This window comes from Protomyctophum parallelum (assembly GCF_964188405.1).
Source record: "Protomyctophum parallelum genome assembly, chromosome: 18".
NCBI classification, from domain to species: domain Eukaryota; kingdom Metazoa; phylum Chordata; class Actinopteri; order Myctophiformes; family Myctophidae; genus Protomyctophum; species Protomyctophum parallelum.
In genome coordinates this window covers 25693408-25709954 of record NC_139716.1, presented here as the reverse complement: position 1 = coordinate 25709954, position 16547 = coordinate 25693408, and the positions used below count along the sequence as shown (strand labels likewise).

Below are 16547 nucleotides of genomic sequence, written 5' to 3'. Positions count from 1 at the left end.
TATAGATAGACAGTTTGAAGGTTGCTTTTAATACACCTTACTGCCGACAAACCTTTGTGGCACTCTCGTAATTGTCTTTCCGCGGAGGACCCAACTCATCTGGAGCCATGAATGAATACCATAAAAACAAACCCTTAACCTATTTTGCAAATCTTATTTGACCTAGGCCTTGTGTGTGTGTACGTGGAAAAGGATTACTGCTTTATGGGTGACTGGAAGACACTGCACCATCTCTCAGTTCATTGGTACCAATGGCAATAGCGTTCTGCTTTCACTAGCAGTTCATTAGGGAAGTTGTTTAGGCAGGGGAGGGCACAGCAAATGCTTTTCGGCACAGCTAAAGATTTGTCTTTTAAATGCCTCATAATCTCTCTGAAGATAAAAAAAAAAAAAAAACTAAAACAATGGGAGGCGTGCAACCCCAATGAAAAAGCTCTGCTTGGTTCAAATGATTTATTATTTTGTACATTGTGTGGAGAGCCACCCGCTATATAAATGACCCCCCCCCCCCCCCCGTTGCACAATTAAAAAATAAAATTAGTCAAAAGCACTTTAAAAAAAATGGGAGATCCCTCCACTTAATGCACTTCACTCAAATCTTATAGGCACAGAGTTAAGCTCATCATCACATGATAGATTCTAGGTAGGATGCAGTATAATACAGATAATCGTAAACGGCTCATTCGCAAGTCCACAGAGGTTATTTGTTTTACCATTTATGATTAAATCGTGCCCCCCGGGCAGACTTGCACAAAACATAACTACATTAAAAACAAACAATACAAACGCTATTTTAAAAAAAGGCCTCTGTAAGTACAGTCAAGATTATTTATATACATACATAGAGAAGATGTCAAATGTCACTAAAATGTGGCATCCCTTTCTGAACTGCTGACACCAAACTTTTTTTTTTTTACTTCCAGGCAGGTAAACTGCTGACTGGGTGAAACTTCCCCCAAAGCAAGTCATTATTTTTTTTACACAACCAGAGTTGAGCAACAGAATACAATCGAGGATAGCATTGTATAAATAATGCCCCCTCCGGCCCTCCCCCGCTAATTGTCTATGGAAAACAAGCACACAGGACTGTGTGCTTTATAAAAACTGAAGGGAGATAGATGTTCACTAGTTGCTTAATGCGCAGTGTCATTCGGTCTACATACAAAAATGATGTCGGTTAATACACTAAGGATTAGGCATCACAAAAAATCTCTTTTTATCGAGTTCTTCTATCCACCGCAAACACTGAACAATGAACACTTTGGGCCTGTAATTTCTTCCACTAAAAATCTGTATGATCAGAGGTAGGCAGGTGCAATTAAAAAGAGAGAGGGAGAGAGGTGAAGCAGTGTCTTTCAGTGCTATATAATTACAGTAGAGAGGAGAGAAGAGGGAAGGGACTTTGGGGCGTCTAAACATACATTACAGTACGCCAGCGTGTGCTTTTTTTGTGTTTCTTCTCCAGCGCAGGTCTTAATAACCTGGTCTTTGTGTCATGTTGTGAGTGTTTGTGTGCTGCATTGTTATCACAGCTTAAGGAGCCGACACATTCGCACTACAACTTCACATCACATTCGAGACAAGAACACCCCCACCCCCACCCCCACCCATCTCAGTCCAACCTTGGGCCTGGCGGACGCAGCGCAGCGCAGATGGTTATTACAATGTGCTTATCTGACATCTCATCTGATTAGTAAACGCGTCAGAAAAAGCGAAAAAATTAAACGAAAAAAAAACTTCCAACAACATAAGGCAAAACAGGGTTTTCAAAGTAATAGCTGCCCTGATTTGATCGTTGAGGCTTTACAGGAGCATGGCTGATTGGTTTGATTAAAACACCAATGGTTGGTTAATTATAGGCTTGGCCTTGGGAAGAAAAACAAAACAAAATCATACTTGAATCCCAGAAATAAAAAAGTTCATAATGGAATAACTGACTTGATCAGTCAAAAATACTGGCACAGAAGTTGAGACCGGACTGGCACAATTAAACAAAAAAAAGAAAAGAAAGGAGGAGAGACTGAAATGTGCTAAGAATGCCCATACGACAGATGAGAGCTGCTCGTCCCTTTCTGTAAGCTGCGCCGCGCGTGCACCACTAAACCAGGGCCAAGGTTGGCGCCGGTTCAAGTCCCTCCTGAAGCAGGGTTAAACCACGGGAGCAGTGCCACAATATCAAACCCCCCCCCCCCCCCCTCGCCCCGCCCGCGAAAAACAAACATAGAACTCCCCCTATGCACACACGCGCTTACACACATACAGCCGCTGTGGGGTGGTCAAAAGGGGGGTGGGGGGGGGAGGAGGGAGGAGGGGGGAGGGCGTGGGGGAAAAGGTTCGGGGTCCTTTTTTTTTGAAGGGGAGGAGGAGGAAGAGGAGGAGGGAGCAAGAGGAAGAGTTGTGTATATAGTGCGACTATCGGAAGGGGGGCTCAGGCGTGTGAAGGGAGAGTTCGGGGCGGCGGAGGATTGCCTCCTTGCGCGCGGGCGCCGGCGGCAACGGCGGCTCATACACTCTGGGGGCGGCGGCCATGGCGGCCGCGACCGCCGCCACCGGCCGGAGGGCGTGGTCCAGCGTGGCCACGGACTGGGCGGGGATGGCGGACATGGTGGGCATCCCGGGCATGCCTGGCAGCGCCGCCATGGCGCCGGGCGGCGGGTAGGCGTACTGGAACTGAGGGTACTGCTGCAGCTGCTGGTAGTACTCGGCGTAGTACCTGGGGGAGGGGATAGGGGGGGGTGAAGGACGAGGTGGACAGACAAGATGGGGGGTTTTAGGTATAGGGCAATGTAGGGTGTTAACCCATTCTGACCTGAGATCAGATTCTAAAAATGTCTGTTTGAAAATGACAGTTTTCTGAAAAAGCTATGTTTCTATGCCAGTCGTTCTTCGATAAAAAAAAAAAAACAGACCTACAAGCTCGTAGCGTGCCACTCGGTGGCGCGCTATGAGCTTGTAAATCTGCTATTTTTCAATAGCTAAAGCATAACCCAGAATGGGTTAAGCAACTAGTCGACTATTCAACTAGTCGACTAGTAAATCCACTAGTCAACCTTTTTTCTCGATTTTGTAGGCCTCAAGATCAGGTAGATTATAGTTATAGTCACCAATGTACACAGTTTTTAAATGTACAAATATTTATTTCCAGTTTACTAGTCGACTAGTAAACTAGGCTGAAATGAAGTGAATGCCCTAGGCGGCAATGCAGCAGTGTGATTTCGTCGACTAAAGGCTCATACATGGTGAGGTGACCACCGAACTACAACATGACGTCACAAGCCGCGGTGAAGAGCAAACCACCGCCACCGCTGCAGCCCTTCTTTTTACTCACCACCGCTCAACGTTATTTCAGCTCCGGTGGTCAGCTCACCACCGGAGCGGTGGTCACCTCACCACTGAAAATCCAGACTATGAATAGGCCTTAAAAGACGGAAAAAAACTTGTCGACTACCTTTTTCCACTGCCGAAAACGAAATGGAAACTAAATAAAAACTAAGCTATGATGACTAAAACTAAGACAAAATATACAAATTAAAACTAGACTAAAATGTTAAGGAAGGGACTAGTGGACAAGAGATCCGGTATAAGTAATTTTACAATTAGTTGCATGCTGAAAATAGCCGATCTACAAGACCCTTACCTGGCCATGGGGTCCTCCGCCGCCTCCGCTGCCTCCTCGGCCGCGCGGCCGGCCGGTGTGGGCAGCAGGGGCCTCCGGGGCTTGGCCCGCTGGTAGATGAAGGGCTTCATCATGGGGTCGGGCAGCAGCGGGGGCCCGACGGCGGCCGAGGCCCTCCGCAGCGGGCTGCGGTCCCTCTCCCCGCCGCCCCCGGACTTGACGGCGGCCGCGTGGGCCACCGCCTGCTGCTCGGCCAGCACCTGCTGCCCCTGGGCGAAGTAGTGTGCCTGGCGCGCCGCCTCGAAGAGCGCCGTGGTGGGGTCCGTGTGGGCGCTCAGGCCGCCCATGTGCGTGTATTGGGGCGCGGCGGCGCCGTAGATGGCCGGCGACACGCTGTAGGCGGGGTTGACCGCCGCCTGCATCTCCAGGCCCGGCGCCGCCGCGAAGTACACCGGGTGGCCGTGGTGGTTGGCCATGACGTGCGTGTAGCTGGGCGTGCTGTAGGCCGCGGCGGCCGCGGGGCTGGCGGCCGCCGCCATCTGGCCGTAGATGTTGGGGCCCGCGGCGGCCATGGAGCTGTACATCTGCGACATCTGCGACATTTGCGACATCTGCGACATCTGGGAGATCTGCGACATCTGCGTCATCTGCGAGATCTGCGTGGCTCCCGACGTCAGCGAGGCCTGGTGGCTGTGGTGGCCGCCGCCGCCGCCGCCACCCACCACCGCCGTCCCGTAGAGCTGGTTGGCCACGTTGGCGCCGTACACCTGGCTGGCCAGGGCGCCGTACACCGCGGGGTTCACGGCGTTGCCGGCGCCGTCGCCCCGCGTGCCGGCCGTGAGGCCCGTGAGGGCGGCGTACGTCGGGTCGAACGTGGACGTGTTGTAGACCGAGTTGTGCACGCTCTGCTGCACCTGCAGGGGCAGGCCCGCGGCCGCCGCCGCCGCCGCCGCCAGCACGGCCGCCTGGCTCTGGTACTGCTCCAGCGAGGACTTCCCCGCGGGGCACTCGCCGGCGTAGTGGCCCTGCTTGCCGCAACTAACGCAGGGGATCTTGCCCGTGGGCGTCTGCTTGCTGGGCTGCACCTTGGACAGCTCCACGGAGAGGGGGCGGCCCTTGAAGGAGGTGCCGTGCAGGGCCTCGATTGCCTGGAGCGCGTCCTCCTTGTTCTCCATGTGAACGAAGGCATAGCCTGCAGAGGAAGAACTCCTGGCTGTCATTGAGTGCAGGGACATCGGTTAGAATGGCACGTGCCCACAGAAGGCAACAAAGGTCCCTGTTGTACTCTCTAGATTAATTCATTAGCCTTTCGCTAAACCCCCACCGCAAAAAAAGCGATTGTCCAATGTCAATCCATATAGTTTAGCAACCGCAAGCTTTCGTCACCTCATAGCTCTCAATGTTATTTTGCATGGCTGTGTGGTTGAACACAAACAGCTTAACGTCGGGAAAGTTACATGACTGAACCACCCAGGTGATGGCAATAATACTAATGACAACATGAAAACTCCCGTCGTTAAAAGGTGATTGTTGGATACCGTTTCTCCCTCTGTCATTTCCTCGTATTTCTAGTTTATTGAAATAATATTATGTCATTGCTCATTTGCCCAGTGCATAGCCTACTGCAGGTCTGGTTGACTAGATTTAGAATACATTTTGAAGGTTTTGCTACTGAAATGATCCATTATTTATATGGAGAACTCATTTAACACAAATCGAGCCATACACGTCCAAACACGGTTAAGAAAACCCCTCACTTTTATGCCATCCCTGCGTTTGAACGTTTAACAGTCATACTGTACTTATGCCTTCTGTACACGGACCGAGAACACAAAAAGACGAAAAGAATGATAATCCGTGCTCCATAGAATCCCATACTGGCCGCGATCTTTAGCGGGGTTCATCTCGGAATTGACACTCAGATTTGGTGACATGAGAAAAAGTATGAATTTAGGATGCCACTAAAAGGCTAGCACATCACCGTCTCGCATGCTAATTAATTAGGCCGACGAAGGACCCGCGAAATGACGTCATTTTGTAGCTTTTCCCTGGAAAGGTCTACCGAGGTGCCCGAAAACATGCCGGCACGAAAGGTGTTTTAAAATGCATCTCAATGGGGGAGGACAGCTTGCCCCGTCTCCTCGCTGCTAACGTGCCTATTGGACAAGGGCGGGTTGGGGGGGACTTGGCGAAGGGCTAAATCCAAGTCTAGTCTATTGTTTGAAAGAGATAAACTGCAAAAGCAGAAAACCTGCAACACTCTAAATTAGATGACTGGTCTTATAGAGCGTTGCAGTCCCGCCCCCTTTCATGACGACGAGAGACAAGAAAAATAATTCCCTGTTCATTTTCCTCAAAGGCTTTTAAAAAAGTATTTATTTAAAGACGTTTACGCCACAGACAAAGCCAACTGGAGTTGTGACAAATCATGACAATAAACATAATGTTTTGGGCCGATCAAATAAATAGTTAGAAGAAAAAAGAAAAAGAAACAAAAGGTGTTGTAACCTGCCTTTTTTTCTTCTTTCTAATTATTTGATGGGCCCAAAACATTGTGTTTATTGTCATGATTTGTCACAACTCGAGTTGACTTTGTCCAAAGCGTAAATAAATACTTTTTGAAATTTCTATGAGGAAGATGAACAGGGAATTATTTTCGTGGTCTCTCGTTGTCATGAAAGGTGGCGGAACTGTGACACTCTACAGGTGCAAAGCTCAGAGGTACAAATGGGAGTGAAGGAATATCCTGGATACAAGAAATGTCCTCAGCGACAAGGCCGGGGAAGGTCCCATCAGGACGAAACGCGTCACAGGTAAATAAACCATGTGAAAAGGACATTTCTGGTGTGCTGGATATTCCTTCATTCCCACTAGTCTGTTGTTTGACAGCTAGATAGATTGTGAATGCAAGTGAACACCTGTTTGGATAGATATCCAACAGGAGTCAGGGGTCCATAATATTTATCCACTGAACAATAATAACAATAATTGCACCAGTCATTAGGAAAAAAAAGAAAACAACAAATAGATTACCCTGTTTATATTTGAGCAGCATTTACAGGTATACAGTATATCTAACTGTGATCTTCATGGAATCATAAATAAGACAAAAAGTGTATTTACCAGTGTGGCATGCATTAATCAAGGGGACACAGCATCAAATTGTGTCCCCAAAGGCTAGGCCTATTAATTTTCAGATCCGCGTTTTCAATTACCGGTAATATCACAGCTACAGAAACAGAGACAGTAAGTAGACAGAGAAAATCCCACGGCATTAATCTTTGCGTTTGTCTTTCCTCTGAATGCCTTCATGTCCTTAGATTATCTCAGTGCGGCTGCATCTGGGCTGCGAGAACTCTAGACCACTGTATCACATATCACATGCTGAAGCTATAAAGCCGATGTAGGACAGTTATAGACACACTCCTGACCTCAATACACGTACATATCTCTGCCGTAATATGTTAATAACGGTAACAGGTACGGTCGCCCCTTTTCCATCTCTCCCCACTACTCTACCTAACTGTAAAAAACAAACATAATTCATATTGGTGATTATTTAAAAGGTATCATCATATTAATTTATCATTGTTAAGTTCACTCTGTAATCCATGGGCATAATAGCATGATGATGCCATTACAAAACATAGGCTACATGGAAGAAATGTGATTAATAAAACTAAATTAACTGCTAGAAGGTCCTAAATTAACTTAATTAAGCAGTCAACGCCTCTGTGTCATGTTGTTCTTTCTAAAATTTACGTAGTATAGAGATCGACTACTATACAATCAAATAAATCTGTATACAAGATAGAGGGAGGGAAATACTAAATTAACTGTTAACTACAAAGTTCTTTCTACAAAGAAATCGCGGGGGCGAGTTGGTAAAGGGGCGAGTCGTTTGGTATTCATAATAACCACACGCAATATTTCTTTGCTTTCGTGTCTGCATGGCATCATTGACTCTCTGCACCAAGTGATGCCTAAGAAGAGACTATAGGGATTTCATTCAGATCAAAAGACGTCACCTGGGGACATCATAAATTAGTTTTTCCGCTCTCAGCTCAAGGGCGTGTTAAATAATTAGTCCCTCCGTAGCTCTTTGGTGAACACGCCACACGGTGCTCTAGAAGGTTTGTATGGTCGTGGTGGACACGCTACAAGGCAGAGTGACGTGATTTTGAAGTGTAATTGTGCGTTCAGACGGGCAGATGCAGAAACGATGCGAGTTCAAAAACACATCACAGCTAAATTTGCAGCAGCTTCACGGCGCGTCATAGTAGCTGCTTCGTAGCTTCCCGTCGCTGGCTTCCATTGACAATGGTTAGCAAGGAATATCACCTCTAATACTAAGCATGTGTTGTATGGAGAGTATAGGTCGCTACCTTCAGGAAGGAGATATGGTGTACCAGTACAATACCATACAATAAGGTCAGACTAAAGAGGTCCTTTGTCCACCAATCGACTTTGAGGCCTAATCAGGAGTTGTAGTAGCCATGGGGTAATCAGAGTGGTGGATATTGCTCTTGTCTTCATGTCTTTATGTATGTAATTTGTCTTGTTCTTTGTGTTATGTCAAATGTGTTTATGTTTTCTGCATACTTGGCTGCTGGGTCGCAAGACAGATTTCAGTGTGAACTGACAATAAAGTACTGTGTCATACTATATCATATCAATGAATGGTAGACTGCATCGTTTCATCTGCCCGTGTTGAACGCAACATAACATTAAACTTTACAACGATCACAAATTTTAAAGATGGTGTGCCGTGATTTCTTTTTCTTTTCGTGTGTGTTTATGAGGTGACAGTACTTCATTAGACCCCTTGGTGTGGTTGTTATGTGCAATGATGTCTTCCCTTTGTATTTAGGATTTCTTCCTGAAGACTGAAACCTTGACAGTCAAACGTGCCAATAAATTAAAAAACTGTGATATAGTGACATCACAATATCGTCCCCTCCCCTAACCCTTTATCATACAACCACAGCTGTGGGTGCGGCTTCAGTTCAGATGGATCACCACCCATCAGGCAAACCAGGAATACTTAATGAACTGATGGGCGTGTCCACATAGAAATGTCATTTTTAAAAGATTTTAAGAAAAGAAAAATCTTCCTCCATAAAATTCACGGCACTCCATCTTTAAAACAATTTAAAACATGACCACCCACCCCTCTCCCAGTGGCTCACCTTTGACCTTGTCACATTCCAGAACTTTCCCGAACGTCTGGAACAGCTCCTGGAGGTCTTCGGTGGTGCACATGCCACTCAGGTTGCCCACAAACACCTTGGTAGAGTGCAGCGGCCGGCCCCGCGACTCCTCCACCACCAGGTTGCGGCCGCGGAACTCGCGCCCATTGAGCTCGCGGATGGCACGCTCGGCGGCGCCCTCGCCCTGCAGGTGCACGAAGGCGAACTGCCGCAGCACGCTGCAACTCACCACCTGGCCGTAGGACTCAAAGATGGCCGACAGCTCCTCCTGGGTGGTGTCCAAGGCCAGGTTGCCCACGAAGAGCTTCACCGTGTGGCTCTTGTCCATGGCGCTGCTGGAGGAACGACAGACAAGAGATGATTAATGAGTGTGCAGACTGCTGTGTGAGTTGGGCTACGCTGTGAGGCTTATCTTAGCTAATCCATTTCCGGCCGTTAAGAAATTAATCAATTAAACAGTTAATAATTAATGGAAAGTTCTGCGGTCATTGGGTGGTTTTCTGTGATGTCTGGCTGTGACAAGTGCACGCAGCCGAGGAACAAACATGTGGGTCGGTAAAAAGAAAGGTCCCCTCCCACCTTGGTAGCCACAGAAACGTCTCTGCTTTTGCATGTGATGTGACAGACAAGAAAGTGCACTTTTCATTTCATTTTATTCCTCCATACAAAGATGCCATTCATTGCCTGGCCCTGTATCACAAATGGTCAAATTAATATTTGATTAAGGAATATAATATGCCTTTTGTATTCTTTCTGTATATCAGTAAAGTGTAGATTTTTATGTTAGACATTGAGGGAAATTAAGATTCTCAGATAAAAAATAAATAAATAAAGCAAAAACTAACGCTTATCAACTAACTGGTTAATCGATCGATAACTAAGGTTATCAAAACTTATCAATTATCAATTAATGACTTAATGGATAATTCCCACCCCTCAACATGCTGTTGGCATGTTGCTGTGTGTGCGCTTGCTAGGGCCGGCCTGTGTGAAAATGATATCGATAATATGTCAATATTGTGAAATGCTGTGCTGTGAGAAGGATGGGCACTTATAAGATTTTAGCTTCAGCCCATGCTATTTGATCTGACACCTTCACGGGGCTGTTTATTTTTATTTATTTGCTGATGTAAACTTTGTACTTGATTCTGTTCTTTGAAGATGTTCAAATAAACTAAACTAAAGGCATTTGGTCGAGATATTGTGAAATTAGATTTTGTCCACAATATCGCTCAGCCCCAGTGTGTGCTCTCATCCCTGGCCAATAGATGCTAAAATATCTGGGGGCGGACTCGTAAAAAATCACCACAATTTGGCTTTTGGTGACTAGTTTTTGAATTGTGGCGTGGTGTTAGGTATGTGGGTATAAGGTTTTCAAAAAGCTGTGCAAACAGCCCACTAGGGTCGTGCCCAAAGTGTTTGCACAGACTCAAATATTAGATACGTATAGCTATGGTTGTAAACAGTGAGGCTTAAAACGAACAACCAGAAAAGCATCGTTTTCAAGATGGCGTCCACGGTGGCTAAAATGAGCTAAAATGCCTATAAACTGGGATTTAATATGTAAAAAATCTTAATTATGCACTTCGTAACTACTTTTTGAATTTTTGCATGGTGTTAGGTATGGGCATATGGTTTTCAAAAACCATGCAAATCCATTGTAAAATCTCTTTTATCAATTATTTTGGTTTTCAACCATACCTATACGTGTCTAATATTTGAGTCTGTGTAAACAGACCACTAGGGGGCGCTCCCAATACGTTTGCACAGCTTTTTGAAATCATTATATGCACATCCAACACCACGCCAAAATTCAAAAACTAGTCACCAAAAGCCGAATCTTTCCAAGTGCGACCCCAGCTAAAAATCAAATGCAAAATGGTACATAGCATGACAACGTTTATATATCATCTTGTGGCTCCTGAACCGATACCCGCTTTTAAAGTTTGAGGTCACACTTCCTATTGGGTAAAGCAGCACCATACCCTGATCCAGAGTAATCTAGTAAGAGAGTGGCGGCGACACGCTTTTATCTCGCCGCAAAGCGGGCGCCTATGGGCTATAGTTCCAAACATTGGAACTATCCCATTGAGCTAGAATGAGCAGAAGCCAGTATCTTATTTTGTCTACAATGTCAAACCAGGGACGACACATTTCAATAGCAATGCGCTGCTTCACAGCCATGACGTTAACTTACAATCATTCCAGGAAGCTGCACAATAGAAGCACTGAATACTTCCCTCTTGGCCCCAGCCCAGAGTAGCCATTAAAGATAAAGTATGATGCTTATCAATGCCAGTTAATGCATTCCGATTTCACCCTATTCAGCAAAAACGATCTCAAGGCATGGCTGCTTCAGTGTGCGGCACGGGAGAGATAAAAAGGAGTGAGGAATGAGATGTGAGGCAGAGTTCAGTTAGGGATGATGGGCCAAGGAGACGCACTGCTCAGTTGGACAATAACCGAAGTATCTGACACAATGACTGGCCTCGGAGTCAGACAAAGATGAACCTTTGGCTGCACGGTAGTCTCTTGTCTGGTGGTGGTGGGGGGGGGGGGGGGGGGGGGGGGGGATAGGGCTGGATAATATAATATTGACCAAAATGATTTTGCGTTTTGTTTCCGTGTCTGAATGGGAATGCTGAGGATCGATTCGAGGCATAATACAGTTATGTTGTGGACAGCCCATACTTTTCCATATAATGTGCTGCTAACAACTAGGAGTGGTTCTATCTGAATGAAATGAAATGTGTTCTCTATGTCATGACACATGGCCAAGTGGTGGTTACTTCACTCAAGAGCACAGGGACAAGTTGTCCAGCTTTCACCACGCGGATATTACAAAAACGACTACGGCCTGTTGTCAATTACAAACTGCAATAGTCAATTTGATTTTGTGCAGCAGATTGGATGCGACTCATAATCTGGCAATCGAGCTATTGTATGTTCAGTTCACACAATGTACTGAACATACAATAGCGAAGCACACCTGTTACTCTATGATAAACCCCGCTCAGATTAAGACAGATTAGATTATCGCAGAGCTCGATATGCCAAAAACCATCTCAGAGATAACGAAGCGATGGCCCGATGATTAACTTAGCCAAGACATAAGACAAACATACTTTCACTTAGGGTAGGAATCTTATAGGATAAGATAAAACAGCGCACATCCTCCGATCTTGGTGCACTGCTGAGCCAAACTGTTGATCTAACAGATATCATGAACAAAAGCAAGGGCTCAAAACTAAGACCAATATGGGTGGAAACGTTGTATGTCCTCATTGTCCTGCCTGCAGTGCTGTGATTGTGAATACATTTACCTGGAGCATTACAAAGTGAGTTGCGAGCCCAGGTTGCTTTTGTCTAGGAATCTTATACACGGCAGGGGTGAGCAACTTTGACGATGGAGAGGGCCACTATATTTACACAGTCACTCCAGAGGGCCACATTGCATTATTACTGTCGTAGCAAAAATAGCCGATCTACAAATGCGTTGAGCTTGTAGATCGGCTATTTTTGCATCCTATTTTTGAATTGAAATCTTGAAAAGTGACATTTTTATTGAATTCCAAATGCCTTAAATTATAGTCATGTTAACTTTATGAACTAAATACAAATACATTGGACATTTTAATACTACTCATTAAGATACTAATTTAGACTATGTAATTAAAGCGGTCATGTTTGGAATTGTAATAGCTTAAATCACTAATATATCAGTATTCCGATATTAACCTGAGGGCCACATTAAGTGAAGGTGTGGGGCCACATGTGGCCCCCGGGCCGCCAGTTTCCCCATGCATACACAACAATGTTATCGGGCCACGATAAGGAACAGACTGCAGAGTTTGAACAGTGGGTTCCTGACCGTGAGAGAAGCAACTAATCTCACACTGTGTAACACTTAAGTAATAATTAGTCATACGCTAGTCGCTCACAGAACACCGCAGGCCTTTATCGGTTCCCATGACGACAATGTGCCGATGACGACAACAACAAAGGCAACCCTTTCACTGCCGATACCTCCTGTATTAAGTTCACTGCCTGTTCCTGCAGGTCAAACTTCAATCCACTCTCAAACAGGTTGGCCAACACCTTTTCTTTCTTTTCCTTTCTCCCCATTTACTTTTGACGTCGTCCTAAAGCGGCTGGTAGTAAATCCAAAGGGGTAAAATAGTAAAATAAGTGGAACGTGACACCAAAGAATGCCATACGTGTCTATTTTCTGGTTAAGGGACAGACAGGGCAGGGGACAGGGGTACTACAGGTCAGCAAACAACATGATGCAGCACAGTTCAGACTTCTGCAGGATTCTATTGATAGAAACTTGGTTGTTTCATGTTTATTTATGACCGCCAGGCGTCAGCATCAGCTAGTCGTTTGCTTGGAGCACACCGCCTATTGGGCCACAAATTAAAATCGGACGATTTTCACTCCAAATGACTCGATTGGTGATCAATTTTTAACCGACAAACAGATCTTTTATAGCATTAAAAGTCAATCAGATGGCCCGGGCGGCTAGTGTAGCGGTCCGGGCACCTATAGGCTGCTAAGCCAGCCTGATGGCGTGTCGCGGGTTCGACTCCCGATCCCGGTGACCTTTGCCACGTGTCACCCCCCATCTCTCTCCCCCTTTCCTGTCACCATACTGTACTATCCAATAAAAGACAGAAAAAGCCCAAAAATATCTTAATAAAAATAAAGATAAAGTAAATCAGATATAGTATAATATCGTTTTGCATCTTTGTGACAGGCCTAAACATTTCCCCTTCCTACCCCCCGACCCACACACAAGAACAGATCGGACATATAATAATTTGGGAAATATTAAAAATTTCCCCTTACGCACAAGATCGGTTTCGGCCGATCGTGAGAAAAACAATCGGGATTGGTCAGAAAAAACCTAATCGGAGTACCCCTTATCTGGGACCCCCCCCCCTAGGGGCCCTTAAGGCTGTTCGAGGGGGTCCCCCAAGCTAAATGAAATGGTAGTTAACAGACCCATACGGGTCTGTAACTATGAGAATGAAATGGAACCATATCCATTTTGGTTCCATTTCATTGGTACACTCAGATTTTTTGCGGGGTCCGTGAGCGTAAAGAATACCATACTAGAGGTCCTTAATTTACTCCTTTCAATTAGATCCACCTGCCTATAGTAGTCTATATCAGTGGATTTCAACCAGTGGGCCTTGAGCGGGTTCCAGGTGGTCCCCACCTAAATGATGGAGAGTTGGTAACCAAATGGACCCCATAGAAGAGTCAGAATGTCAAATGAAACCAAATGGACCCGGATTAATTTTACGCTCTCAAAAGTGACATTCTTGTTAAAACATCTGCATTACTTAATTTACAAGAAGTCTACACAATTCAACGTTTGCCATGTTATCTCTCCTAAGGGTAGCAACGTCAATAGAACGTGGAATTGTGGCTCAAATACCCAATAAATAATAACTGGTCTATATTATATGGCTGCTGGCCTGCTGCTGCTGCAATTCAAAGTATAATATGCAGGGTTCATCCGAGGGAGGCATCAAAGCAAGGCTGCTCTCCTTTCTGATGACGAAGCACTGAGCTTGAGTAAACACATGTCTCTATTCGTTCATGCATAAAAAAGGAGGAAATTGCAAAGTTGGGCTAATTTAATGGCATATTATCTCTATTATGTCTCGTGATTATGAATGGCCGATCAGGGAGGGAAAGACGTAGATGCTTGATTTTCTCTGCTTCAAATGGTCGGATCGGACAAACAAAACAAGCGCCTGATATGAGGAGGGGAGGTGGGGACTAGTCTCAGTCTGTTAATGGTTTACACGGCGAATAAACACATTATTACACACCAGACCGTAATAAATACAATGTTTCCCTGTTCGGTCATAATACAAATAATAAAAAAAACAACAGTATAAGCGATCAACGCGTGGAATCGATACAAAGGAAGCAAACCGAAACGTTTTTTCTTTTCTTTTCCGCACAGGAATGAATAGACTGCAACACCACCACCACCACCGTGCTCTCTTCTCGGAAGAACCACACATCATAAATCATACTAAAAATATAAAATATAATACACCCATGATCCACGCTACAACAAACACCCTGGCCCCGGGAATACCTAACGCCCCGGTGCTCATTCGACGTGTTGTTTTAGTAGCCTCGACTACTTATATAACAATAATATCACAGAAAGAGAGAGAGAGACAAAAACAAATGGACCAGTCTTACCTAAGCGGTGCTGTGTTTCAAAATGGTAGCGCCTGCTTCCGTTTGAGAGAATGTCGGGCATTCATTCTAGTGAAGAGGGGTGGGGGGGGGGAGGCCCCTCCCGCAGCGTCCCACACACACACACACACACACACACACACACACACACACACACACACACACACACGCACACAGGATGCTGAATCCTCAATAAACCTGGGAACAGGTTAGGTTATAGCCACAGTCACATGGGCTAAGAAAAATGAAAGCTCATGGCATGCACCTACTTGTGTTAAAGGTGGTGGTGTGATATTTTTGAGGCCCTCCTATGTCCAGCTTTGAGGGTCACAAACATTGTCCTTAAAACACAAACATTGACAATGAAAGGCCAGTTTTGAGTGTTTGTGTAAACACTAACATTGAATGCCATTGACAATGAATGGTCATTTTTTGCGTTAACACAAACACATTTGAAGGCAAAAGTGAGGGGAGGGGATGTATGATATAAGAGCCGCCACTCACTACACAGGTGTGATTTTTCTTTGTTGGAATAAGTGTTAAATCCTCTCTATAATATTATTTATTATTGTAAATCAAAAATTGCTATAATAATAGTGTTTGTTCAATCAATAACAGGGGAGGGGACTCTCCCCATCTCTCCAGCACTTTAGTTTAAACAGAAAATAAAATTTCAGGTCGGGCTACCAATTTTGTCCAATCAGGAAAGAGACATTTGGAACGGGAACACTGTCAAATCATCATAATTGGATTAAATTGGTGTACCACTGGAAAATACATTCAAGTTCATCCTAAATTAAATCAAGTGTCTTACAGCATCTTTAATAGTTAGCCTATAGAGCGGTCTTTCCCAGTCTTCAAGGTCCCAGTTTGATCTGCATTAGGCCACACAGACCCCTGTTAAAGTAACATTCTCAGAGTCAATGTATGTATGCATGTATGTCTGAGTGTACAAATCAAACCATTTTGTTCCCAACTATCAATCATTTAGTTACGGACAGAAGGGGCTCCCTGAAAACAAAGCATTACATTGTTGGTTTGAGCTGACAGTCCCTTTTTGATGTCAAACAAGTCACTTTAATTTAGGGGCATGTCATGTGGTCTACCTGCACAGCCTTTTATCTACTGGTAGATTGTGATCTAAGTCCTGGGAACCTCTGCTTTATAGAGATCATGAAAGCACAGGGGTGACCACAGAGCCACATAGACTGAGTTAATTTGAGGTACCTTAAAATGTACTGTAAACAGTAAACACAATTAACAGGTACTGATGATGCACTGATACAATTCTACAGGTGTGGGTGAAGGACACTCAAAAACAGATTATCATAGCTGGCACTGAGCCAGCTGGGTGTGCCTCCCACAATTTTCAAATGCTTCTGTCAAGATTGTGGAATAGTTTGTCTGGCTAGCTGGCACAAAAATAAACTGTGGGGTTTGTAACTTTGTATTATATGGGGTGTAACGATACATTTGTATCGTTAATGTAACGATAC

At 45.1% G+C, this 16547-nt stretch overlaps 1 protein-coding gene across 2 annotated transcripts; it reads right to left on the bottom strand.

The window, feature by feature from the left end:
• Nucleotides 1-505: 505 nt before the first annotated feature.
• rbm14b (RNA binding motif protein 14b) lies at nucleotides 506-15179 on the bottom strand. 2 transcript variants are annotated; one of them, XM_083789008.1, is made up of 4 exons: nucleotides 15055-15179; nucleotides 8806-9161; nucleotides 3638-4829; nucleotides 506-2713 (listed from the first exon to the last, which is right to left on the bottom strand). In XM_083789008.1, exons 2-4 carry the CDS (start codon nucleotides 9152-9154, stop codon nucleotides 2413-2415), a joined length of 1842 nt encoding a protein of 613 aa, XP_083645134.1. In that variant the 5' UTR covers nucleotides 9155-9161; nucleotides 15055-15179; the 3' UTR covers nucleotides 506-2412. The 2 variants fall into 2 exon arrangements, with proteins under 2 accessions (XP_083645134.1, XP_083645135.1); XM_083789009.1 differs by having other exon boundaries at nucleotides 3638-4808.
• Between the last annotated feature and the right edge of the window lie 1368 nt (nucleotides 15180-16547).

Excerpts from the sequence above, each read along its gene's own strand:
- rbm14b (XM_083789008.1), bottom strand. The coding sequence starts at position 9,154 with ATGGACAAGAGCCACACGGTGAAGCTCTTCGTGGGCAACCTGGCCTTG. Across the intron at positions 4,830-8,805 it reads GGAATGTGACAAGGTCAAAG|CCAGGAGTTCTTCCTCTGCA; the intron begins GTGAGCCACTGG and ends ACTCAATGACAG. Across the intron at positions 2,714-3,637 it reads GCGGAGGACCCCATGGCCAG|GTACTACGCCGAGTACTACC; the intron begins GTAAGGGTCTTG and ends CCCCTCCCCCAG.